We start from the raw sequence: 24,563 nt of genomic DNA on the forward strand, positions 1-24,563 counted from the left end.
AGTCTGTAGGGAAATGTTGGATTTATAGGTATGAAAAATGCTGTAAATGAATTAATGATGATGTGGATTAAGTGACATTTTGAATTGGGATTAACAAGTAAATTCTATTGTGTAACTTTCTGGCTCAGAAAGAGAAATCAATTACAGGCTGGGACTCTTCTTTTCTGAAAGCACAAAGATCAGTCTTGATGCTACTCCTGCTACACAGTACTGACTAGTTGCCTTTGGTTTGTGTTGCCCCTCGTGTTGGCCTGGCTTCTCCCACTCTCCTTCATTCCCAGCAGTACTGTACCTCACAAGGAGCAGCCAGTGTGAAGGGATGGCAGCCCTGCGATTTATGGGCTCGCTATCTCTTCTGTTGTGTTTACACAGCTTACACTCCAATAAGACAGCTAGGAGAGTATGGAGCTCACACATAAAATGAAAAGATATTCTGGTGGGGGAAGGAGGGAATCAGGAGAGATCTGTCCAGATTTCGGTGTTGTAAACACATCTGTAGGGTCACCATAAAGCAGTGACTACAAAGGTCAGCATTTCAAAATGTGTCTTAAGAAAATGTTTTTGCAAGCTTTGTGGTGAAGATGGCTGGCATGTTGTATATTGTAACATTCTGCTTAATCTCCGCTACGTTACACGGAGTCATTTACAACAAAAAATGCCTGACATAACTTGCAGCACAGGAACATACAAAACCAGCTTCACCAGGGTGGATGTTTATGTAATCTTCAAGAACACTCTGAAGTTTGGTTCAGGGATCAAATAAAACTACATGAGAGGCACATTTCTCAGAGAAACTACCCATCTTTGAATTTCTGAGCTTTATTTTACCGAGTCCCCGTTAGATAAATGCTCCTGAAAAAAAATGCTGATGATTATTTCTGTACATCACGTTATCCACCGTTTTCATTCCACTTGCTGTCACTGCACAAATGCTTCCAGCTTTCTCCTCTTCTTAAGGGAGGCATCTTAAAGGTGAGCAGAGGGTCACCCCAGGAGCGCAGGTTTCCCATTCACAGGCTGAACTAACTGTGAAGGCAGCAACAAAACTAAGTTTGCACAGACTGCCCTGACAACCTCTGCGCTGAACTAAAAAAAACCCTTCTGTAAAGCCAGTAGCAGTTCACTCACCTTTCAAATGCAAACCTGGCACTCTGAGTAACCATAAAACACCAAGCTGAGCAGCCCTGCTCTTGGATTGAGGACGTGTTGTTATGGGGCACAGAATACTCCACAGGGGGCCATCCTTTATGATTTTGCTGTCAAAAAAAGCATCAGGTATTCTTGCATTTTTGGCATTGACCTTATTCTCAAACAGGAGTGCACATTTTGCACAGACACTAAGAAAACCTTAAGCATAACAGCTTTACTGCCAGTAAGAGGAGCTGAACAGGGATGCATTTAACATGCTCTGACTAGGCAGGGGTGTCAAGACAATCAAAAAAGTTGGTTTTGTTTTGTTTTGTTTTGTTTTTCCCCCTAGTAAATAATCTCATAAGAAGACCTGTCTCCTTCACTGGGGAAACCTCTGCTGCTCAGGGCTGCTGAGACAGTGTGTGAGAAGCGACAGAAAACTGCACCTGGGCCCTGTGGCAGGGGGGTTTGGAAAGACCTCAGAGGGATACTGGCAGGGGTCAGGGACCTGCTTCCCTGTTGGGTTGTGCCGTCTCCGGGCACGGGCACCTTTCCATGTGAGGAGATGGGAGCCGGGCAGCCCTGCTTGTACCCTGCTGCAGAGCCCTTCAGGGTGCTGCCTGCATCCCGCAGTGCTGATGCTGCAACGCTTCCTTCCCCAAACCCCCCAGCCCTGCCGAACACTACTCCTGGTCCCTCGCAGGGGCTCCAACGGTTCCCTTACGCAACAAAGCGCGTCTTAACCGGGCTGAAGCAAGCCAACAGGTTTTTTTTTAAGACAGCGCGATGGTGATCCTTCCCACCCCGGCCCCGACTGCAGGAAGGCAGCAGCGGCGTAGGGAGGCACACGGACAAGCGTACATACGTGTTATGTATGTGATACGGGCACCCCCGCCCCGCGGTGCCGGCGGTCTCCACGCTCGCAGCCCGCCCGCAGCCCCGGCCGGCGGGAGAGGTGTGCGGGCGCGGGGGGGCCGCCGGAGGGGGCGGGCGGGGCGGGCGGGAGCGGCCGGGCCGGCTCCTCCCTGCGCACAAACCCGGCCGCGCCGCGCCGGGCGTGCGGAGAGCCGCCGCCGCTCCCGCGCTACTTAAGCGGGGAGGGCGCAGCCCGGCAGCCCCGCGGGGGGATCCGGCGGGGGGGAGGGGGGCCAAGGCAAAAAAAAAAAGAAAAAGAAGAAAGATAATAATTGATTATAATAATAATAATCATCCTCTCTCTATAAGCAAACCAGACAAGCGGAGCCGAGATGCTCCGTCCGTAACCCGCAGGCTGGGGCAGGTTGTGAATTCGCCAAACACCTGAGAAATAAAGCACGACCGAACAATTTCGAGGCGGGCGGGGAAGGGGGGAGAAAAGTTTGCCGGAGCTCGGGCGTCTCGGGGTGGGGTGAGGGGGGGCGGGCGCGATGCCGCCCTGGCTGCTCGGCAGCCTCTGCTGCGTGCTGGCGGCGCGGGCGGCGCTGGGCGGCGGCCCCGCGGGCGCGGAGGCGGCGGCGACGGAGGAGGCGGAGGAGAAGCTGATCCGGGTGCTGGTGCTGCTGCCGCGGGACGACGCCTACCTCTTCTCGCTGGGGCGGGTGCGGCCGGCCATCGAGTACGCGGTGCGGAGCCTGCGGGACAGCGGCTTGCCGCCCGGCTACGCCTTCCAGCTCACCTACGAGGACTCGGCGTGCGGCAACCGCGCCCTCTTCAGCCTGGTGGACATGGTGGCCCTGCAGCGCCGCCGCCCCGACCTGCTCCTGGGGCCCGTCTGCGAGTACGCGGCGGCGCCGGTGGCGCGGCTGGCGGCGCACTGGGACGTGCCCATGCTGTCGGCGGGGGCGCTGGCCGCCGGCTTCGGCGCCAAGGGCGGCGAGTACTCGCACCTCACCCGCGTCGCCCCCGCCTACGCCAAGATGGGTGAGATGCTGCTGGCCCTCTTCCGCTACCACCAGTGGAGCCGGGCCACGCTGCTCTACAGCGACAGCAACCCCGAGCGCAGCTGCTACTTCGCCATGGAAGGCGTCCATGTGGTCTTCCAGGAGGAGGCCTTCCACATGGCCGTGCACAGCTTCGACGAGAGCAGCCGGCACCTCGACATCGACGACGTCGTGCGCGGCCTCCAGACTGGCGAGAGGGGTGAGTGGCAGCTGGGCGCCCAGTTTGGCTTCTCGACCGTGTTTGGTGGTGGTTGGGGCCAGGGGCTGGGTGCTGGGGTGGTGGGAGCAGCAGGGAGGGAAGGCCCAGTGGGAGAGCGGGGAGTCTGGTCGCATCCCCACCTGTGGGGAAACTCCAGTGCTTCACCAGCATCCCCGGGGCAGGCATCCCCCGATGGGATGGGGACTGGATGCCCTGAGCGAAAACTTGGCTCACAGTTCGTTAGGGTTTTACCCTCTGTGGTGGGGATGGAGGCTTACCCCTGTGGATTGTACTGGGAGGGTTTTGTGTCAGAGCAAGAAATCAGTGTTCTGCCAGCGGTCTGGGTTACCCCGAATCACCTGCATCTGGGTAGCAGCAAACCGGTTGCTTATTCTCCCAAGATTTTTGAAGTGACTCTCTGTAAGTTCAAAGTCTAATCAAAGATGTTTTTTTCTCACCCTGCTGTGTCTTGCCAGTGGGGATCCTTTCCCTTGCTCCTGCTGTTGGAACCCCTGTCGAGTACTTCATAAATAACAAATGCATTCAGGGGAAGTGGTCATTTCGGGGGATGTGTGGATGCGAAACCCGTGTGTGTGCAGTAATATTGCCACCAACTGTTAGCAAAACACCATGGAGATAAATGGCTTGTAAAACATCTTGGAAAGTCACCCCCGGGCTGGATGAAATGGCTTTGCATCATGAAGTAGTAAAATGCTGAAAGTGCTTTGGTATGTGGGGGTTCGTAGTTAGATGTGTTTTAAAGTGAGGTCGTGCTGAGCAGTGAGTGGATACACAGGCTTATCAAAAAGGCATTTTCTGTTAGAGGCTTTTGCCAGCTGTGGGCTTCCCCTGAAAGTTACTGCAAAAGAAAAGCAAAGGTGTGTTCCAGGAATGGACCGTGGGATCAAGTTAAAGTCCTTAGCTGTTTTCCAAAAGAAGTGTAGAAGAACAAGGTGCTTTGTGCAAGTTTTACATCCCTGGCTGCAGAATGTGAAAACAGCATCGGGCTTGGGCTGATAAAGATCACGCCGTGCGTGACCGGCATAGCTGGTGTTAGGGTGCCCGTAGGGTGGGGACAGAGCAGCACCGCACTGCTGATGTTGGTAACACTGCTGTGAAATCCTTAACGTGCACAGGAGCCTGTGTGAGGCAACTGAGATGTAAAAGCATGTGGCATTTCAGTTTATTCTTCACTGAAGCAGGTGCTTAAAATCAAGCTTTCCCAGTGAGTACTGCTCAGGGAAGGCTGCTGGATGGAGAGAGAGATGTGTGAGTACTAGTAGAAGCCTCTGTGTGGGGAAAGATGCTTTTCTTCTTTAATCAGGCTAACTTTTGTGGTTGTCTTCCCTGATGCTTAGGAGCATAGCAGCATGCTTGTGGCAGGAAAAGATAAGCATTTGCTGAAGGGAGCTGTGGCTGTGCTGAGGGAGTGTGACTGATGGCTAAAGGGAAACCCTGTTCTTCAGACCGCGCTGACAGAGGCTTGACTCTGTCAGCCAGCCTCAGCTTAAATGCTTTGCTGAGCTGAGACCTTTGCTCTTGCATCATTCTGTAACTTGCAAATGACTGAACAAAAGTAGCCCTCTGTCTTTGCCCTCCCTGTGCCCTGTGGGGTCCCCTCTCTCCGTCTCGCCTCTTCATATGTCCTCTGGCTCCTGACACTGCTGCAAAATGCAGCAAGTGGGGCTCCTTGGCTTCCACCTGTGTCTGTCAGACTTCAAAGACCGACTATGGGACTCAGCTGCTTCATTCTTCTGGGGCTCAAGGATGGTCCTGTCATTCACAATATCTTTCAGGCTGTCCCAGTATTGTAAAGGTCACGTGTCATATAAAGGATGCACTGTGTGCCTTAGCTGACTAGAGGAGGTCTTACTTTCTCCTAAGGACTTCTTGTAGGTCCCCCATTGAGGGGGCAACAGGGCTTGTGGACAGCATGGCAGTGTCCAAAGCACTTCCTGGAAACTTTTTTGGTTGGTTAGTTTTCTCATCAGTTTTTAAGGGTTTCTGTTTTGCATCTACCGTGACACGGACCTGTGGGTCTGACCCTGCATCTTCCCAGTGACCAGAGATTGCTGCTGGTGGTGGTCCCACCTGAGTGGTGGAGCTTCCTTGAGCTGCCCAGAATGGGAGTGGGCTATCAGGCAGACAGGGGATACCTACTTGCAACTCTCCCAGGTCTGAGAAAGAAGCTGCCCCATCAGCTGGCCCATGGGGACCAGGGGCTGAGGCTGTCCTCGTGGGTCAGATTGCCACTGGCTGGGTGTTTGCACTGAGCTCTCGGGGAGGAGAAACACTCTGCTGTGACCTGTCTTTGTCAGTAGCTGCCTCTTTAGTCCCTGGAGCCACTTCAAAGGCTCGAGTCCTGGGGCCACAGCAAAAGTATGATGACAAAAGCAAACCACTTTAATGAGTTTCATTAGTATTTCAGGCTACCATGCAGGCTCAGTTAGCCACGCTGCAGACTTGATGCTGTAGGATCAGTTTTACCACAACAGCCACAAACTTAAGACTGTGCTTAAATACGTTCTGCATAAGCACATAGTCCAGGGGGTGTGCCTGGCAAAGGGAACACTTACTCCTTCAGCTGGAATTAAACTCTGAAGCATTTTTTTGCGGATGAGCCAATAATCCTAGTCAATAAATTTAGAATATTAGCAATAGAATTACTGTCGTCCCCATTTATTATACAGGAGGGAGTATGTTTTGTAAGGGTTTGCATGTATACGTTTGTATGTTCACAATACTAAGATACAGATGCTTATTAAATGCTCACAATTTAATGTTTTTGGAAGGTTGCAAGGACATACCATTAGTCTATTTGCTTCAAAATCTTGAAATATGTAATCTTTGCTCTCCTGCTGAGTTAAACACCATATCCAAATAGTTAATATTATTTCCCTTACATTCCTTTAGAGGCTTAGAAAATATGGTTTAATGTATTTTAAAGTAGGGGCTTATCCCCAATTTCTTTTTTTTCTTCCTTTTGCTCAAGTTTTTTTGCTGGTGTTGTGGGAACTTCTTTGATTCCATCCACAGATTATGATTTTATGATAGATGCAAATCATAAATGCAAAGTTAAGGGAGAATTGGGAGGGCAGCAAGGAAACATTTCAAAGGAAACCTCTCACCTATACTGAAATTAGGAACAGTGAGACAAATTCATTCCTGATGTGCATCTGGAAAAGATTTGATCCAAATTTTATTGTAAGAAATTTTTTTTTCTTCTTTTGCTTTATGCTAATATACTTCACAATGGTCATGAAATATGCTTTGCTCTGTTGCTCTGGAAATTATTATATTACTCTCTATAATCAGTAGGACAGAGCTATGCATGGTATAACTCTCCTGAAGTGTGGGGATGTACCGAACGTGATTCACCCTGGCAGCGCGTCTGGAGCTTGTCTGTGATGGCTTCCAACCAGAAAAGCGATGGGAGAAGATTCATTGTGTGAGAAAAGATTTGGCCTGTTTGGCCTTTTCATTTCTTATAATAGCAAACACTTCTACCCAGAAAAGCTGAATGTGGTTTTGATTCAGTTTTATTGTTGGGGTGAAAATATTTGCGTACATGATTGTAGCTTTTGAGCCCTGCCGTGCGTGACGGCCTTCTTGGGAATGTGCGTGCCCTTGGTTTTGAACTGTTGTCCCAACAGTACCTCTTAGGACTCTGCTGTAGGATATAGCCCCAAAGCACACACTGGTACAATACATTGCTGCTCCCTCTGATGTCAGTAGCTTCGTACCCTTGTGAACCTTTGTATGTTTACAGCCTGGCGTGCTCACTGTGGGAGCTGAGCTGAGCTGAAGACCTCGCCTACATTTCTGCTTTGCCTTTGTAAAGGGAAGGGTTAATGAGGGGAGTAGTCCCCCTGTGCAGCAGGTCGGGGGGGGGGGAGACCCCTTAACCACAGCTGTTGCAGTGTAGGTGATGGTGCCCTCATGGAGTGCACCTACGGCCTTGTAGGTCCCATTGTAACACCCAGGCCCCTGCTTGGCTCTTGGCCTGTGGTGAATGAGGCTCTGTGGTGGTTAATCTTGTAATCACCTTGAATCTTCACCCTTAGACAGCAGCACTTGCTTTCACCATTTCTGAACATGCAGTGTGCTCTCAAAGGGCCGTGCCTGGTATTACTGTGTATCCTCTGGAGAGAAGGTCCCATTCTGGAGAGATTCACGCCACTCTCCCTACATTGCTGCAGAGATGCTGTTCTGTGCTAACTGTAGAGAGGTAAGAAATTCTAGACCAGACGCTTACATTTTAGACGGCTGTGGTGTGGGCAACATGAATCTAGACCAAACTGTTCCACAGAACAGAAATGAAAATGGTAATGCCATTGTTTGCCCTTAATTCTTCAGATTGCTTTATGTCCACTTAGAGCTAACAACAGAGGCTTATGTTTTTGGTTGACTCTACAAATATATGCAATTGGAGAAACTTGAACCCAGAACTGTTGCAAGGGTTGATTCATGTTGTTGAAAAAACTTGAATCATGCAGAAGCTCTATTTAATTTTTTTTGGAGGAGAAAGTAGGAAGCATCTCTGTGTGTTTGGTACCTGTCCTCTGTCTGTTGTTTGGGAAATTGTCTTTGTTTGCCACATATATTGTCATGGTTATTGCGACACTGGGAGGACAGCTGGGGTCGCTGCCTCTGGCAGCATTCATGCTTAGCAGGCTGTTCCCTGATGTTCTTAAACTGCTTCTTATCCGCATTTTCCATTTTCTTCCACCAGTTGTAATCATGTGTGCCAGTGGTGACACAATCAGGAACATCATGCTGGCTGCTCATCGGCAAGGAATGACCAATGGGGACTACGCTTTCTTCAATATTGAACTCTTCAACAGCTCATCATATGGTAAAGTTTTTACTTCCCAAGAATATTGTAAAGTCTTCTGTAGGCCTGGTAATATTTTTAGACTTGTTAGCCTCAAAGTACTCCTCAGAGAGTCCCAAATTCACCACTGTCTCTCCCTGTAGTTACAGCTGCCTTCCACTTGGGCAGTGGCATTGCAGGAAATAAAACAGACCTGGTGGCAATAGCTGTAACTGGGTGGATCACAAGATGCCAAATTCACTGTAGGTGGTTTTTATGTAGTTAGTGAAAGGAGAGACGCTGGTTATAGCAGCCAGGTGTGGGTATCCCACACTGCAGCATGCACACACAGCTCTGGGTTGTTTCCACCAGTCCCAGCCTTGCGACCGGTGGGACTCAGGGCAGGGGTATTCCTGGCTCCCCAGTGGGCTGTGTTTCAGGCTGATGGCTGAAGGAGGGAATAGCCAGAGCTGTGGTGGCTAGAAGGACCAAGGTCTCCAAAAGTCACTTCAGTGCTGAGGGATCCACCTGTCTAGTTTGTAGCTTTTAATCATGACCTGCAGCTGAGAGATACATTCAGTGGTGTTGTGTTGAAGGGAAAACACTGTGTGGGATGGGGTCCAGATGTACTAGAATAGGTTGGATCAAAACATCTGATTTCACCCCTAAGTAGAAAAGATCAAACTTGTCAAATTAAAATGCAACTTTAAAACCTAAATTAAACTCAATGCTCCTTGAAACAGGCTTGCATTCAGTTACATTTCATATGGTGGTACTGCACAGCAGGCACTAAACCTGCCCTCAGCCACTGCAGCTGCGCAGTTAGATCCGTAGGACTGGGGCAACGTGTTTGCTAAGTTTTAAACAGCATCGGATGGTTGAGGCAAGTTCCTACCTGGGAACTAGGTTTTGTTGAAGTGTCAACATAGCTTTTGAAAGGAGCAGACTCTTTGGCAGGTGCAGAGAAAATAATTTCCCCCTGGCAGGCTGCCTTTAATCCACTACAATAACAAATTCATTTCAAACTGAAAACCAAGTGGGAATTGAGAAAGAAGGAAGAATTCTGCGTTTGTTTGTTTTTTTTCTTTCAATCCTCAAAAAAATCCCTGACACTCATGGGCAATTGAAGTCACAAAGATAATGTATTTTGTTTTTAAAAAATTGGTTAAATTTTTTTGCATGAGCTTCTTGTTGTCACACGTCTGAAGTGCTTTTTACAGTAAACTGTGCTGTTGAAAAGCTCTATAAGAAACTTATTTTTACATGTTTAAATTTGGAAATATAGATACCGCTACATGTTTATTTTAGGTTAACTAAAGAAGTGCCAAGTTCTGCCAGGTAATAAGGAAATAACTTGAATAACTAAAAGATAAAAGTTGCACAACAAGATCAAAGCCAGTGATTCAAAGCAAGGTTTTCTTTTTGTTGAGTTGAATTTGAAATGACTTAATCCCTTGTGGCGTAAGCAAAACCAGTTGGCATTGCAGCTCTAATCAAGACCAGGGCAAAAAGCTGAAGGTCACAAATCCTGAAGTTTTGGCCCTTCTGTAGACCCTGGGAGCTTTGCAGGCTTGACTTTAAATGACTGATCAAATAACCCCTCTGGCTGCTGTCCATGGCTTGTTACCACTGTGCCACTGCTGCATGTCATCTCACTGAGTAGAAGTGTATCAGAAGTGATTCATCTGATTGTGGGTACCAGGCTGTAGGTGAGCTGAGCTCCCTTTGGAGTCACAGGAGAAAACTAGGCACCCCTGGGCAGCAATTCACCTCATCCTTAGGTGTCCGCAATGGATCACGTGAGTGAAACAACTGGTTTCCTTGCCTGGGCTGAAATGAGTTCAGGGTAAGTACTTGAGAAGTGCTCAAGCTAGCTGAAAGAAGATGGTACCCAAAGTTCTCCTTGAGCTGGAGATGCTCATGTAATAGCAGCAGCCACAGGAGGTGGTCTGCTGCATTTTGTAGTAGCTTTGCTTTCCAGGATGGTATTTGCTTGGAAGTAGCATCAGATCACAGTCTTGCAAGCCCCAAGGTCCATCCCCAGGAGGGACCCCAGCGTGACAGCTGATGGTGGTGGCATGGTATCCCTAGTGATTCACCCCCAGCCGATGGCATTTTTCATCTGTGCTCTGCCATGGTGGCATGGGACCTCCCTGCAGCACTGTGATGGGGGCCATACCTGTGTGGTCGTATGGGAGTCTCAGCAGAATCCTTTGCATTGCAGGTAGTCCGGTCTTCTTGCAGCTTTTCCAAGGATTAATGAAAACTGCCTGTATTCTGATGTAGTGTGGTTAGAATGTGGCATTTCCTGACATTTCTAAGTAATAATTCTTTTAAAGCAATTTTTCTGGGGTTTTTTCTTTTTTTTTTTTTTGTGGGATGTGTTTCCCATGAAGAGTGAAATGTGCATCTGTTGACTCTTGTGCAGATGGTCATCACATGTGGAAAGCAAGCATAATTCAGAAATGTAGAGAAATTCCCCCAAAATTCCTCATTCCTAGAGACTTGGAGATATTATATTTTGTACCTTTTATAAGGTGGAAAATCTAAGAGCGGGTGTGATTGCCAAATTGGGACATTGCTTTTAGGTTCAGATGACCATGTTGCAGTTTGTTGCCCTCTGTTCTGAATATTTTTAATTTTTTAGAAGGGCAGGCATATTAAACGCCAAGGCTGCAATAATTACACACGAGTACTGTGGCAAGTACTGACCTCCTGCAAAATAATCCATGAAGGAATTTAAATACGTAAATTATTCTAGGAAGGCTGTTATGCAAGTGTACCTTCCCTGCTCCCAGCGTCTGGATTTTAAAAATAAATGTGTAGTGTCCAGGACAGAAACTTATTCACATTCTACCAGAAATAACTGCCCTCCCTGCCCCCCCCCCGCCCCCCCCATCACCTCACCCTTTTTAGCCATCTCAACTTGCAGATCTGAAGCTATAGCAAAACTCTCTGTGCTACAGGCTCTGTCATACCTGTTCAGCACTGCACTTCTGAAATGCAGGTACCCAGCTGGGGCAGAGGCTTTTCTGCTTTGAGGCTCTGGCAGGGCTTGTACCTTCTTTTGGGAAGCTAGCAAGGCATGCTGGTTTACAATTGTGTGTTCCTTACTTTTTGGAAGTGGTGTTGAGGAAGGCATGCAGGCACTGAAGGGAGGAGTGCTGCCTCTGAGGGCAGAACCAGACAGTGGGATGTTAGTTGCCCTCCAGTGTTTTCAGTAGGTCTGATGAAGAGGGTCCTGGCTTGAGTAATTTTTACCAATTAAACTTTGTATCAGGAAAGAAATCCCTAAACCAAGGCAGATGTATCTAGAGCTTCTTCCTAAGAGAATTAAATCACTTAAAATATAAAAGAAATTAAGAATCAGAAATGCAGAAAGGTTCATGGTATTTTTGAATGTTACAGTCCTACCTGGTGCTGAGCTGTTGTAAATAAGGCTTTCCTGGGCTGGAAAAGAGAGGTAAAAGGGCTCAGGTGGTCCTTTTTGGGACCAGCAGAAGGAAAGACTTGTCCTCTGGAAAAGTGCAGGTCCTGCCCCGTCCCCTGTGCTCCCTGAGGAAGAAGAGCAATTCTTCAATTACGCTTACTGTCAACACAAAAACAGGGGCAGGGGGATGTCCCAGCAGTGGTGCCGGTGTACTGGGAGGACAAAACTCCAGCTCTGTGTTCAGTCGCTTTCTGGGAGACCCAGGTGGCCTGTCAGTGAATTGTCTCTTGTAGGTCTGTGTTGCAGCTGGTGGTGCAAGGAGCACCATGACTGATGCCTGGACTCTCTCTCTTACCATCTCCGCTCCCAAACCACTTACCTCTCTTAGTCCGAATGGCACCACGGTCCTCACCACATTCTCATGTTAGGGTCCCATGTGCCTCTAGGTCACCTTTGAGACCTTAGTGTAGTCTTTTTCTTGGCTCATTTAGCCATGATACGTTGCATTGCTCTTGCTCTAAACATAAAACGACTGTCTAGCTTTAATTATCTATATACATTTAAAGGCATGCAGAAGCTTAAAGCTGCCACTGTTCCCTCTTTTATTTCTTATTGATGTAGAATAGCACAAATCCTGGTCCAGGGCAATGTGGGCTTTTCCACTGATCTCATGAAGTTTTGGTTGAAGGCCTCATGGGCTACTAAGGTCAGGCCCTGTAAGGCAGAAGGGTTCCTTTGCTAATTAACAACCAGTCAGCTATCCTGCTTCTAAAAATCTGGTTACTTTACGCGTGGTCTGTGTTAAATTGTTCCCCTGCTGTGACACAAAACACATGTAAATACAGCATAGGCACATGATCCCATTTTATTTCTAAATGTTTCTTTTCCACCAAGAGCAGAGCTGGTCTGGCAGCCACTGCGCACATGGTTTTTTCCTTGACCGCACTGGGAGAGCTAGGGGAGAAGTAGCTGCACCATCTGCCTCCCATTCCGGGTGGTGATCACACTATTGACATTACTGGTGCCTTTCTGACTGTCCAAGAGTGTTGCTGGTGGAGTGATGTGTAACAAAAACTTTGTGGTCAAATCCTCCCTTGCTTGTACTAAGTTAAATATCTCTGTGTTTGAGATCTGGTATGTGTTTTTTTTCTCTAGGATGTCTTCTCATGATTAGGCTTCATCCCACCCTTCAAAAATAAGCAAGCACAGCATGGGAGTGAAGTTGTCCTTCTGTTTGCACATTTATTTCCCACCAGCCATTCCTCCCTGCCTGGTTTCCTGCACATCTTGGAGCAGGTTCAGTTCTCACTTGTACTCCGCCACCTCCCCAAGGTGCAGGAGAAGTGAGTTCTGTGTGAAAAAGGCAGGCAGTCCTGTAATGGCACCTAATTTGGAGTTGGAAATGTGCTTGTTTTCCCCTTAGGAAATGGCTCTTGGAGAAGAGGAGACAAACATGACCTTGAAGCCAAGAAGGCATACTCATACCTCCAAACCATCACTCTGCTGAGGACTGTGAAGCCTGAGTTTGAGAAGTTTTCCTTGGAGGTGAAAAGTTCTGTTCAGAAACAAGGACTGCATGAGGATGACTATGTAAGTACTTATGAAAGACTTCAGGTCTTAGTATCTTCAAAACAATGCTCCTAACTAAAGCAAAAGGAGCAGGTAGCAGTGAGACCTTATCAGAATCACCTTTTCACCTTTTCTTTTTCCTGGTTAATGCAAATAGAGTAGACTCAGCCTAGGTACACTAGCTCTGTACATCACCATCAGTTGTCCTGTGATTGTCCCCTTGTTCATCAGCAGGAAAACTTGGGAAAGGCAGTTTGCCAGGTCTCTCTCCTACCAACCACTTGTCTTTTTTTTTTTTTAACAGGCAAATAGCTATACTTTTCTTTTTTGTTTTTTTCCCAATAATTTTTTGGTAGAATTGGATATCATAAAGTTACACACTCTAGATTGTGCCTGACAACGTTTTTCTTGATGTTAATGAGAAAAGTAGTCTTACTTCTCAACTACGCACATGAAGGTTATTGCTGCTGTTTGTTTTAAACAGCTCTAAAGTATCAGTAAAGTCCAAGTTGTTTTAAGCTTAGGGGAGTGTCACTGTCCTCCAGAGATAGATGTGGGAAAGTATGTCTTGTTTTAATCTCTTCGAAACTAGGAGGAGGATGCCTATGAGAGTTGCTTTTGAGCTACAGCTAAGCTGGCTTGTTAAGCGTTTTCATAGAGAAGCCTTCTGTGAAAGCAAAAATGTATAGCACGTATTTACAGGGATTTCTGCATGCTGATACAAGTATTTCCCATGTCTGCCTTTGCCATGATAGGGAGTAACCTTTCCATGTATAAAGAAAAGAGGCTCTTTAGCTGTAGGAAAGGAGAGCTAGGATTTTACACTGAAAACACAAGAAAGCGACCCAAACCCTTCATTTGCCAGCTTCCACTTAGACACCTACCTCTTCTCTTTGCTTTAAGCACTGTGTCCCTCGCAGGTGGAGGTGTCATCTTTTGTTTGAAGTACAAGCTGATGAACTTGAATGTTGTGTTAATAAATCACCTTTCCTTCATTTTATTGCATACCCTCAGCTGTTTTTGCCAAACCTGTGCTGCTTAGAACCAGAATATGTTCCACTACTTTTCGTTTCAATGTTTTACTTAAAATGTTAAGGTTGAATCATGTCAGTGGTTTACATTTTTCCCATGAAAGTTTCAAAGTCTAGGCTGGCAGAAACAGTCTTTTGTTGGTGTTCTTTGCCTTGGGCTAGTGGAGAAACCCCAGCTGCTGAGTTCAAGGTGCTGCTCTCTGAAGAACCTGCTAAATGAATGTTGAACAGTGCGTGGGACTGCAATTTGTGCTGTTCCTCCCTTTCCCCTCTGTATTCCCCTGCACAGGTGTCACTTAGCAAGCTGTGTTACTTGAAAGTCTGCCATATGCTTTTGGTTGTGGCTGGCGAGGAATGACTGTGAATATTAAAGTTCCAGTCATCCCCAGTTTTGTGGCTTTTCTAGTCTAGTGTGAAGTTTCCCCAGATGAGAAAACTGCTAAGCTGCTGAGAGGTCAGGACACCCTCTGTCCATCCAGCCCCTGGGCGATGGGCCGTGCTACGGAGGGCAGTTTAGAGGCAGGCAGGGGGATGCTTTGCTGCTCCTTAGGGTGTGGACCCACTGCAAACTCTATGCAAGTTCGGTGTTGGCAGACACTGGGCAGACAGCAGCCCTGTTGTGGTCAAGCAGAATTGGACCTTTGAGAGAGCAAATCCCTCTGTGACAGCACACTGGAGATTTTGCAGGCTAGTGTGCCTGCTGGGGACACTTCTTGCATAGCTGCAGCCAGGCGACCTCTTTCCTCTTTCCTCACTCCATGGCTTGTGCCATCAGATGTATGTGCTGGCAGCACTCCTGGCTGCCCCATGGCAGCTGCACACCTGCCTGGTGCCCTCCCACCTTGTCCTTGATCACCTTCAGCCTGGCTCTAAGGGTTTCCTTTTCCTGTCTCCTGTTCCCACCTCTGATCCAAAGGCTTTTACTTTGATTCAGCTAGTCCCTCACCCAAAAACACTCGGTCTTACCTAGGGCTAGTCAGTGGCATAGGGGCCTTCCTGCTGCTGCCTCTCCTACTCTTCTTCCTGCTCTTCCTTTCCTGCTTGGAGGCTGTAGGGACCCAGGGCTCTGGGTGTAGGGGGTACAGATCTTGGCTGTGGAGAGAAGTAGGTTTGGTTTCAGACAGCCAGTGTCCTGGCATTACATAGATGCTTAATGTATAGCTCATTAGAGCCTCCTTTACGTGCTTTCTCACAGCCTCACAACCCAGTGGGAAAATGAAACTTCTTCAAGAGGGTAGCCTTGGTTTGAACACAGCAAAAACATTGTGGTTTTTTTTCATGAACATTGTGTGAATTTTAGCTGTTTGGTTTGCTTCTCATCATTTGGAATGAATTTTACATTTCTCCGCTTTGGACAGTGGCAAAGAGATGCTTCGTACTCCTGTAACTGGTTGTCCTGCTGCCCTGTTCACAGGAGAAACATTCTGAGGCAGCCTTCAGGCTTAACAAAAAATCTCTTTAAAAACTAATGGGTAATGATAAAAAGCCAAGCTGAGACCCAGTTCGTTCCTCTCTGGAAGATGTGTTGGTAGTGGGCATCTAATTAACAGTACTTCTTTTGGCAGCATGGGAAGAAAGCAGCAGCATTGTTGGCCTGGACACATGCAAAGCAAGGCTGTGTCCTCCAAGGGAAGCTTGGAAGGGAGAGGTCCTTCAGCTGAGTGGGTGGGAAGCAACAGAAATAGATTTTTCTCTGCTGAATTCTGCTCCTGAAAACAAAAAAAACTCTGGGTAAGGGGAGTCAGTGGTACAGTCCATTTCAAGTCCTGTTCCAAGGGTATTGAAATACAATCCTCATCCTTTTCTATACGCTGTGTCCGAAGAGGATGAACTCAGGGAGGTTTGGATTTGAAGCATTCAGTGCTTCTCTGTGTGGATTCTTCATGTCATGGGAAAATGGGGCCCCAGGTCTGCGGTCTAAATTATCTTGCAGTGACCCGAACTCAAAAAGAAGCTGTTAGCACTGCCATTTTGTCCTGGCTTCTTGCCGGCTCTATTCCTAAAGGCATTATTATCTACCCAAAGAAGAGTATCATAAAAATGGAAAATAAGCAGATGACAGAAGGAAAGATAAGGAAGACAGAAAGGCCAAAGTCCTAAAGCAGCAGCGCTCCAATTGCCAGAGTGGAGCCATGGAGCTCCATGCAGCCTTTGGAGGAGTAGTAGGTCAAAGAGTGCTGCTAAGCATCTTCATCTCCAACTGTGAAATCACACAGAAAAGCAAAAGGTGTGTTGTGGGTATGTCTTTCCCAGGTCAGAAATTGCTGCTGTTTCTGCACGCTGTGATGTGGCAGGGGGGAAGGTAGAAGAGCCTGCACCTTGTGAGTGGGCAGGAAAGTGTGAAAACTTCTCTGACTCTTCCAGGAATTGCTCTCATGGAGGAAAAAAAAGCTTCCTTTAAGCACCTTTTAACTAAACATCATTGAAAATAAGAGTGGCAAAGAGGCTCTGAGAAATTGTCTTACAAGTATTTGGGTACATAGTAATTATACAGGATGCAGCTAAAAATTATGATGTTCCCTGCCTGCAATGTCCCATTGCAACATCTCATTGCAACAGCTGCCTGAGGGTCAGTGCAGCCTGTTAGCAAATATTGTTAGCTTGCTTGGTCACTGCTTCCAGAGTCTGAAAGCAGTTCCTGTCACGTTAATGCAACCCAAAGAACTGTGGGCTAAAACGTCAGATCTGCTCAGCCTTTGTTTCAGCATTTGGTTGTGTCGTCATGTTTCTTCAAGAAGCATCCTGTAGCTCTGCAGAAAGCCTGAGCATTTGATTTTGTGCCTACTTGAAAACTGACTTCTCTGATAAAATAGCAAAAAACTAGGGGTTTTGTTGTTTGTTTTTTTTTTTTTTTCTCAAAAAAATCCATTCAAATTTGGGCTTCAGGCATAAGGACAGTAAAACTACTTAAATGTTACTACACAAATTACTTTTTTTTTCACTTCTGTAATGTTAATGCGTTACCAAGACATAACAGCAATGTGTCCTGGTCTCTATAAACTGGTTGAGATCCTTGGTTTAATTGCAGCAAGCTCTGCTTGCAGACCTGTGGCCTAGGTGAGGCAGACAGCAATGGGAATTGCATGCATTTCCTTGAAGGAAGAATTTGAAACCGTCTCTGAACTGGTGTGTGAATAAGTCCCAACAGACACTCCAGTTAAAAATGTTTATGAATAAATAAGGTTTCAGTGAAAGTAGATGCATAAGCCATTTTTATTAAATAATGCCGAACACTTAATGAATTGGCGGTAGGCTGCAGTTTGGAAGCTCTTAATGCTCCTTCTGTTCCCAACTCAGGTCTAGGATTCAATAAATGTGGTTTTTTGTGTCCGACCCAGTATTCTGAACTGGATGATTTTACAGCCTGGGATATTTACCCTTCTGAGGTTACAAGACCACCCATGGCTTGGTTTTGCTTCCCAGTTAAAAGCTGAAAATGTAACTAATTAAGCAGATATTTCTGCTGTGTTAACTAGTGACTGTATTGTTCACGAGGTGGATGCATTGGCTTTATCCTGCCTACAGCCCTTTTCACACCAAAAATGAGCAGCAGGAGAAGGGAACTGGAGACCAATTTGCCTGAATACTTATCTCAATGAAAGAATGAGCCACATAGATTAATTAGGTCAGTGAGATGCTGCTCCTATTAGAAGGGGCAAGTATGTTTTATTTAACGTTTTCAGCCCTCTGAAATGAGAAATGGCCTGCATAAGAAACGTTCGAGCTCCAACAGTTAACCACAAAAGCTATGTGGGAGGTAGCTGTGCTCATAAAGTTTATCATCTCATCCATAACATCCGTTCCAGACTCTTCCCTGTGTGAATTCCTTACGTCAGCCTTTCAATTAGGATTGTACACCAGCTAAGATAAGGGTTGGGAGACACAAGCAATTCAGTCATGGCACTGAGAGAGATGCTGAAAATGCAACGTATCCAGTGTTGCACATCCCACTTATCTCTTTTCAGACGCAGGCAGGCAAGATTAATGACAGGCAGAATTTTGTGCCTCTTCTCACTACACCAAGATAGGACAGAGTTTTGGGGGAGATTTGGGGAAAACAAAACAAAAAACCCCACTAAAAAAGCAACAAAACTCTGCCAGGGAATAATTTGTTCAAATGAATAGGTCTATTCAGCTGCTGGAGAGCTTTGCTAATTGTGTTTGAAAGAATAAAAGAAAACCACAAGCTGCTTTCAGCAGCCGGAAAAAACGGGTTCACATGCCAGCTTATTAACAAGATGAATTCTATTAGTAAAACATATTTAGGATTTAGTTGACCAGACGCTCACCCCTTGGAATTAATGAGAGTTTCTTCAGTTTCTGTAAGAGCAGTGTTGAATTCTGGACTGCTACAATTTGTGAATGCAGCAAATGCTTTTCTTTTTTTCCTGAAGTTGCTGCTTTCTCGGTGATATGAAAGACGAGTGTCTTCCACGTTAGGGTCTTTGGCAAAACTATGGTGTAATAGTATGTTATTTGCCATTAATAGATGTCATATTCTTGCCTTTTCCAAGGGATTTCTGTTTAGTTTTTCTAGCCTTCTAAGCATATTTTTTAAGCTGTCCTAAACCACAGAGGAGATAGTACAAAACTGTACGTAAATCTGAAAAGAATAATATCTGAACTCTTTGGGACTGTACAAGTTTAGAGCTGATCTTCATATATATGCTGTGTATTTTCCATAGCCCCATGTTTTTACTTGGGTTTTACAGATACTCACATTCTACTTTACTGAACTGACACTCAGAAATTTATGTGCAAGACACCGTTCCTTTGAAGTGCTTACTAGAAATGCACCTTATTTTCCACTAACAAAGTGTGAAAAGTATGTCTTCCCGCAAAGTTCATAACCTGTTTTTGTTTTTAATGCCTCTCCATGCTGTTTGCATTGCTAATGATCCAAAAGCTAATTTGTCCAATTGAGGTCTTGCTTTTATGTAAGTTCATAGGATTTTTGATACTGGTCCTCAGGTTTTGCTCCAAGATGTTTGAGTGAAGGCAAAGAAAGTCTGTGTATCTCATTTTGCATGAAATGACACTTTAAAAGTGGAAGACCATCTCTAACTGACTTTCTAGCAGCCAGAACTTTGTTCAATGAACCTTGTTCCCCAAGTAGCTTATGAAAATAACATTCAGTCAAAAATGGCCTTTTTAACTGGATAAAACCAACCCTGTACTTGTTTGAGCTAGTAATAGGGTGACAGTGATGCCAGATGACAGCAAGGCAAGACCTAACTTTCTGACTTTCAGGTGACAAGTCTTCCTGGAAGAACAGTGGCTATCAGCAACCTTGAGCCTGTGATCTCTTGTTACGTCAGCATATTTGTTTCTTTTGGCTGACGTTAAGCAACTCAAATGTGGCTTTAGGAAAGACCCGCTCTCCAGGGGGACAAGTCTTCTAACGGGAGGACATGCCACCCCCAGGTACGTGAGAGCCAAGTCACCCAGGTGCAGGGGCCTGGGTAGAGCAAAGGCAGCAGGGCTCAAGCATGCTCTGCCCGGGTTTGGAGAGAGCATCAGCCTAACACTCTGCCAGCTCTCTTTTTTTTTCCTTTTTCCAGTGGATATTTAGCAGTTCGTCTAAGGTGGAGGGGTTAATGTAGTCGGCCTGTGAGGATGGGCCGTATGAATAAAGGCTGCGGTGTTCTTGTGCATGCAGGGAGCTGTAGGAACCCACAGGAGGATACTCCCAACTTGCCTTCGCTCTTCAGTGCGTATTTTTTTTTCATTAGGAAGAGAAGCCCGAGACAAAAATCAAAAGGTTCAGTCCATTCCAAGAAGAACTAATATATCAAGGCAGATTGAAAAGACAAGGACTGTCTATATCCTGCGGCAAATGAATAAGAGGGGCATGAGAAAGGGGCACGGGACAATGGGAGGAGGGTAGGTGAGGAGGTCTGTGTGCCCTTTGCTTGGTGGCTGGGAACAAGGAGACATTCAGGAGGCAGGAGGGCATTTACATTTGATGGGACACGCGTTTCTACAATGCGTGCAGCTAGCCTACCAGACTGCAGGCTACAAAAATACCTTAGAAAGGAAAATTGAGCAGGATCTCGGGGATCAGACAGTCAATAGGGAAGCAAGGAGCTGAAAGAGTGAGGCTCTTTAGCCTTTTGGAGGGACTGTAAATCCCGTTTTTGAAGTGTTAACTACGCTGCTGCTGCTGGAGGATGGGAGGATGTGTTCCAGTAGTGGCTGCTGATAGGTACCCATAAATCTATTCTGAAGTAGCTTCTGTACCTCTCCTTTCCTGTGCTAGTGGGATCCTCTCAGGTCTTCTAGCAAAGGGGCAGGTGTGTGTGTGTGTGTGTGTGTGTGTGTGTTAATTAGCCAGCTGAACACTTTTCATCAGATATCCAGTATCTGGAGGAAAATAACAAGACCAAACCATTACATTTTAGACTATTTGGGATTGAAGCATGATGAATAGCAGCCTGAGGGTTTGCATTAGTTCTGTGACATCAAGGTTTACAAGTTCACATGCCCATTTACCCTGGTATTTAATAAAAGGATCATTTGCCATGGCAACCTCAACCTCAGGTGGGCTTTTCTGGCAAATAACTTACTCCCAGCCCAGAGGTACCCCAGGTGATGGCAGGTCATCCCTCTCCCCCAGCACCTGTGTTTAAGCTTCAGGCACCCCAGGATGCCCTGCAGACAGGGCAGGGGAAGGGTGGAGTTCCGATTCCCTCAAAGCAGGGATTTGATCCTGAATTTCTGTCATGCTGACACAGCAGTTGTGTCCCCAGGGCTTTTAGATGAAAGGGGCAGAGGATTTGAACAGACTAGCTCCCTGTGGGGTTTTTGTAGAGACTTGACTGTACCTCCACGCAGCATCAGGGAGTTCGTTACCTGCCTGTGTGAGAGTACCGGGGGTCACGGCTGTCCCTCATTCTCCTCCTCTGCGCTGGCAAGGGTGAGGTGGGGTGCTGGTGCTTATGAATCCTGGTTTTGTGTGCCTGATTTTTGTTAGGTACTGAATAAAGAGCTTAGATGACTAATCTCAGCTCCAAGCGTACTTTTGAGCTAAGCTGCACTTTTGGCTCTGCCTAAATGGTCTGAGTTTATCCAGCCCTTAAGACTGTATTTAAAGCAAACGCTCTGCTGGATATCCTTTGCTAGCCTTTGCTAGCCTGCTGTGGAGCAGAAACACGATGGTTCTTTCCAACCACATGGCTTTTATCCCTTCAAAGATTTCACCTTCATACGGTTTCTTCATCAACTCCTGTGGCACAAATACAGTTTGAATGTGTGAGCTTTCTCAACAGTGATTTTTCTCTTGAGTTTTGCGTGAGAACTGATGTGATCTTGAGAGCATTTAGTATAGAAAATAAAATATTTCCGTGATTTTTGTGGTTTGGTGATAATGTTAGAAATCAGAACCCAAAACAATTGCACATTGTACAAGGATAAACATTTAACAAAAAAATGTCCTTCCTGTTTGTCCTAGCTCTTCATTTATTTAAACCAGTTAGCTTATTTTAGCAAGTGGAACTGATTTCTTCAGATGAGTGACTCTGTCCTGAAAACTGAAATATGTTCCTGCTTGAAAAACAAACTTGCTCACTCACATTTAAAACGTAATATCTGATGAAAGGACTAGGGGTTTTTTGTTCCTAGGGGCTTACACACAATTAAAATGTCCCAACAGTTTCATAACCCTAACTTACAAGTATTCGTTACAACTTTACAACAGGTTAGACTACCAATGGGGTCCTTAGAAAAATCTGTTTAAAATAAGTGTCTTTTAATTTCTGTACATGTTCAGCTGCTGAGAATAACAACATTAATATCTCTCATATTTCACCACTGTGGCTAGAAGTGTGATTTCTGAATTTAGTTCTATAACTCATCATGTGGATGACTATGTAGTTTGTTAGAAGGCTTCAAAACCTAATAAAGTAGAAGGGCTAATCTATAAAATACAGCTATACCTTTTACAGGTAAGATCCCCTTACTGTTCAAACAATGCCAGTATAGTGCTGTGTGCTGGAGATCTTTGCACTGGCCATTTATTTGGAGTTGGAGATGTATTATGAATGAGGGGAGGTGGGTTTCACCTCAACGGTGGGAGCACCTTAATGCATTCTGTGATTGTGTCCCTTTCCGTGACGGGTGGCTTGGAGCTCCTCAGAGCCAAATTACAGAGGTGAATAGTTGTGTGTGTGTGTGCGTGTAAAGCAGATGTAAAGGAAGAAATTCTCCTGCATTATTTTTCTATAGGTAGCTCTCTCCCAGTTCAAAACAGTGCTGCTCCTTAGCTGCATTGATTGCACTCCTTTGAGACCTATATTAGCAGGTAACAGGGGAACCAAACCTCCAGAGGGTAAAATGGATACCAACTTGCAGAAGGAATCAGTAAGTGCATTGGATATAGCCAGGAATAAATCCCACACAGGTTTGCAAGGGAAGAACCCAGTCCTGGAGGTGTTCCTGCTTTGGCCAGGCCCTTGGAGTTTCAGGGGGTGGGGGTGTGTGACTAAGACCCAGTTGTGTCAGGGTATGGGTTTGGTCCAAAGTTCATGCAAATCAGTGACAGTAAGAACCCCTTGACGTGAGCTGACTGTGGGGAAGGCTCTAAATGTGCTGAAGTGGCGATTCTCGTGTCTGTCTTTAATGGAAGGAGCAGGTTTTGGCTGTATCTTGAGAGTTTCCTGCCTGGCCTGCTGGCAGCAGGCACTAGGGGTTTAAAGATGTTTTCTAGATAATCATAGGAGAGGGTTGCAAGCAGTAAATAAACAAAGAACGGGCAGCTCTCACAAGGAGCATAGTGGAAGGGTTCCTTTGTGCCCGTGCATCTCGGTTGTCGCTGTGCCCTGACATGTTTTAGCTGGCGTTTCACAGCACAGATCCCCTGCAGCCTGGGACTAAATAGGTTTCTGCTTCAGTTCACCACTGAGACAAAACTTGTGACTGCTTCAGACGGATGGCAGTGAGAAAATCTACCAGTTTTTCAAGAATGGGGTATTAAGGAAAACAAGGAAGAGAGCACGAAGAATGAGGAGGTAGAAGAACAGAGGAGCTGGCTTTGTGATTAGTTTTCTTTCCTGAGCAAGAAAATAACCTTTGCTTACAAAATTGCTTAACTCCTTGAAATTGGCAGCTTTTGAAAAGTAAAACCCAGACACAGGTTATTAATTTCTTCTTATTATCTTCCTGTTAATTTATTTTATGTCAGAAGACCTCCTGTGGAACAAAGTGCAGGTTTCTGGTCCACATCTGGCTTTAAAGTGGATGGGAGTTTTCAGTCCCGTTGGAGTAAGCATCCTTTTGTCAACATGGAGCAAAGGTAGCAGTGGTATGGCATGCCTGGGCTGCACATCAGCTGGTCAGACACATGGCTGAGCACTGTGGGCAGGCAAAGGCACAGTCTTACCTAGAAGGAGAAGGGCGTAGCGGTGGCAGAGTATCTCTCCATCCAAGTCAAAGTGCAGTGAAAGCAAGGATCTTTCTGCACATCTCATCTCTCACATGGTGCTTGCAGGCTCTTTGGTGATGGAGGTGGGCAGTTGATGGGCTGTGATCGCTGCTTGCTCCTCAGTCAAACCATCACCCTGTTTGTTCTACCTATGCCTTATCTTGTGACTTGCACAACTGCAGAGTCCTCACCCTGGGGTCACATCACCAGGTGTGCAGAGTGCTCTTAGGTGGAGGCACACATCTCTGTCTCCTCTGCCCTCAGCACAACTGTCGAACCAGTAAATACTAGTGAGGAGATGGAGGCAAACAGGCAGCCTTGTTGGAAAAAAGCCTCAAAGTTAAAGGGAAGCAATGTGCTGTTCGACTGCAGCGCTGAATTTTTAAGCTATAATTTTAAAGTGGAGTATAAGCCTCAGTTTGCAGAATTCACATAACAGAATCACATACTCCCATATAAAAAGAGCCTCATGTGAGTTTCCAAGTACACACTGTCTTGCTGTGAAAAGTGAAATTGATACAACAGTATTTCAGTAAATCTCTATTAAATACACACAAAGTTTTATTCTTACATGACATCTCCATACACAGCCTGCTCATCCTCTTTTTCTGTGGATTCCAGCCCCAAATAATGAATGAGAACTGGGACAGTTATTTAGAAAACCAAGTCCTGAGCTCTGGCCTCGTGTGTTCTTGAGCCGGTGCCAGTTTATGTATTTATATATTTGTAGAGAGTTGATACCGGTGAATACAGTGAGTGGCTGTCCTTGGCTACAGCTGTGTTGCCCAGAATTTGGCGTAATGCCATATGTTCTTTTTCAGTTGTGAATTAAATACCGAGGAAATGGCCTTCTCTGGAGAAGGCATATGTTTCTATTATTTTTCTCTTTCCCTTCCTGTTTCTTTGAACCACTAAGGTCCAACTCCGTTAGGGAAATGAACTGGTTGCCCAAGCAAACAGGCTGTGTTTTAATATTGGGCATCTAAACATACCACTTTGATTAACTGTTTTACAGCTTTTTCCTCCTTTATAGCTGCGAGGTTGATTTCACAA

The 24,563-nt window shown here is 46.1% G+C and overlaps 1 protein-coding gene across 1 annotated transcript in view; it reads left to right on the plus strand.

The window, feature by feature from the left end:
* Positions 1-2,537: 2,537 nt before the first annotated feature.
* NPR3 (natriuretic peptide receptor 3) overlaps positions 2,538-24,563 on the plus strand; it is a gene marked incomplete at both ends in the record, with an annotated part of 40,146 nt that continues 18,120 nt past the window's right edge. The window contains 3 exons of the mRNA XM_084278687.1: positions 2,538-3,249; positions 7,982-8,104; positions 12,916-13,082. Of these exons, the coding sequence (XP_084134813.1) occupies positions 2,538-3,249; positions 7,982-8,104; positions 12,916-13,082 (1,002 nt within the window). The remainder of the gene's footprint in view (positions 3,250-7,981; positions 8,105-12,915; positions 13,083-24,563) is intronic.

This window comes from Gallinula chloropus, assembly GCF_964237585.1.
Source record: "Gallinula chloropus genome assembly, chromosome: Z".
Lineage (NCBI taxonomy): Eukaryota > Metazoa > Chordata > Aves > Gruiformes > Rallidae > Gallinula > Gallinula chloropus.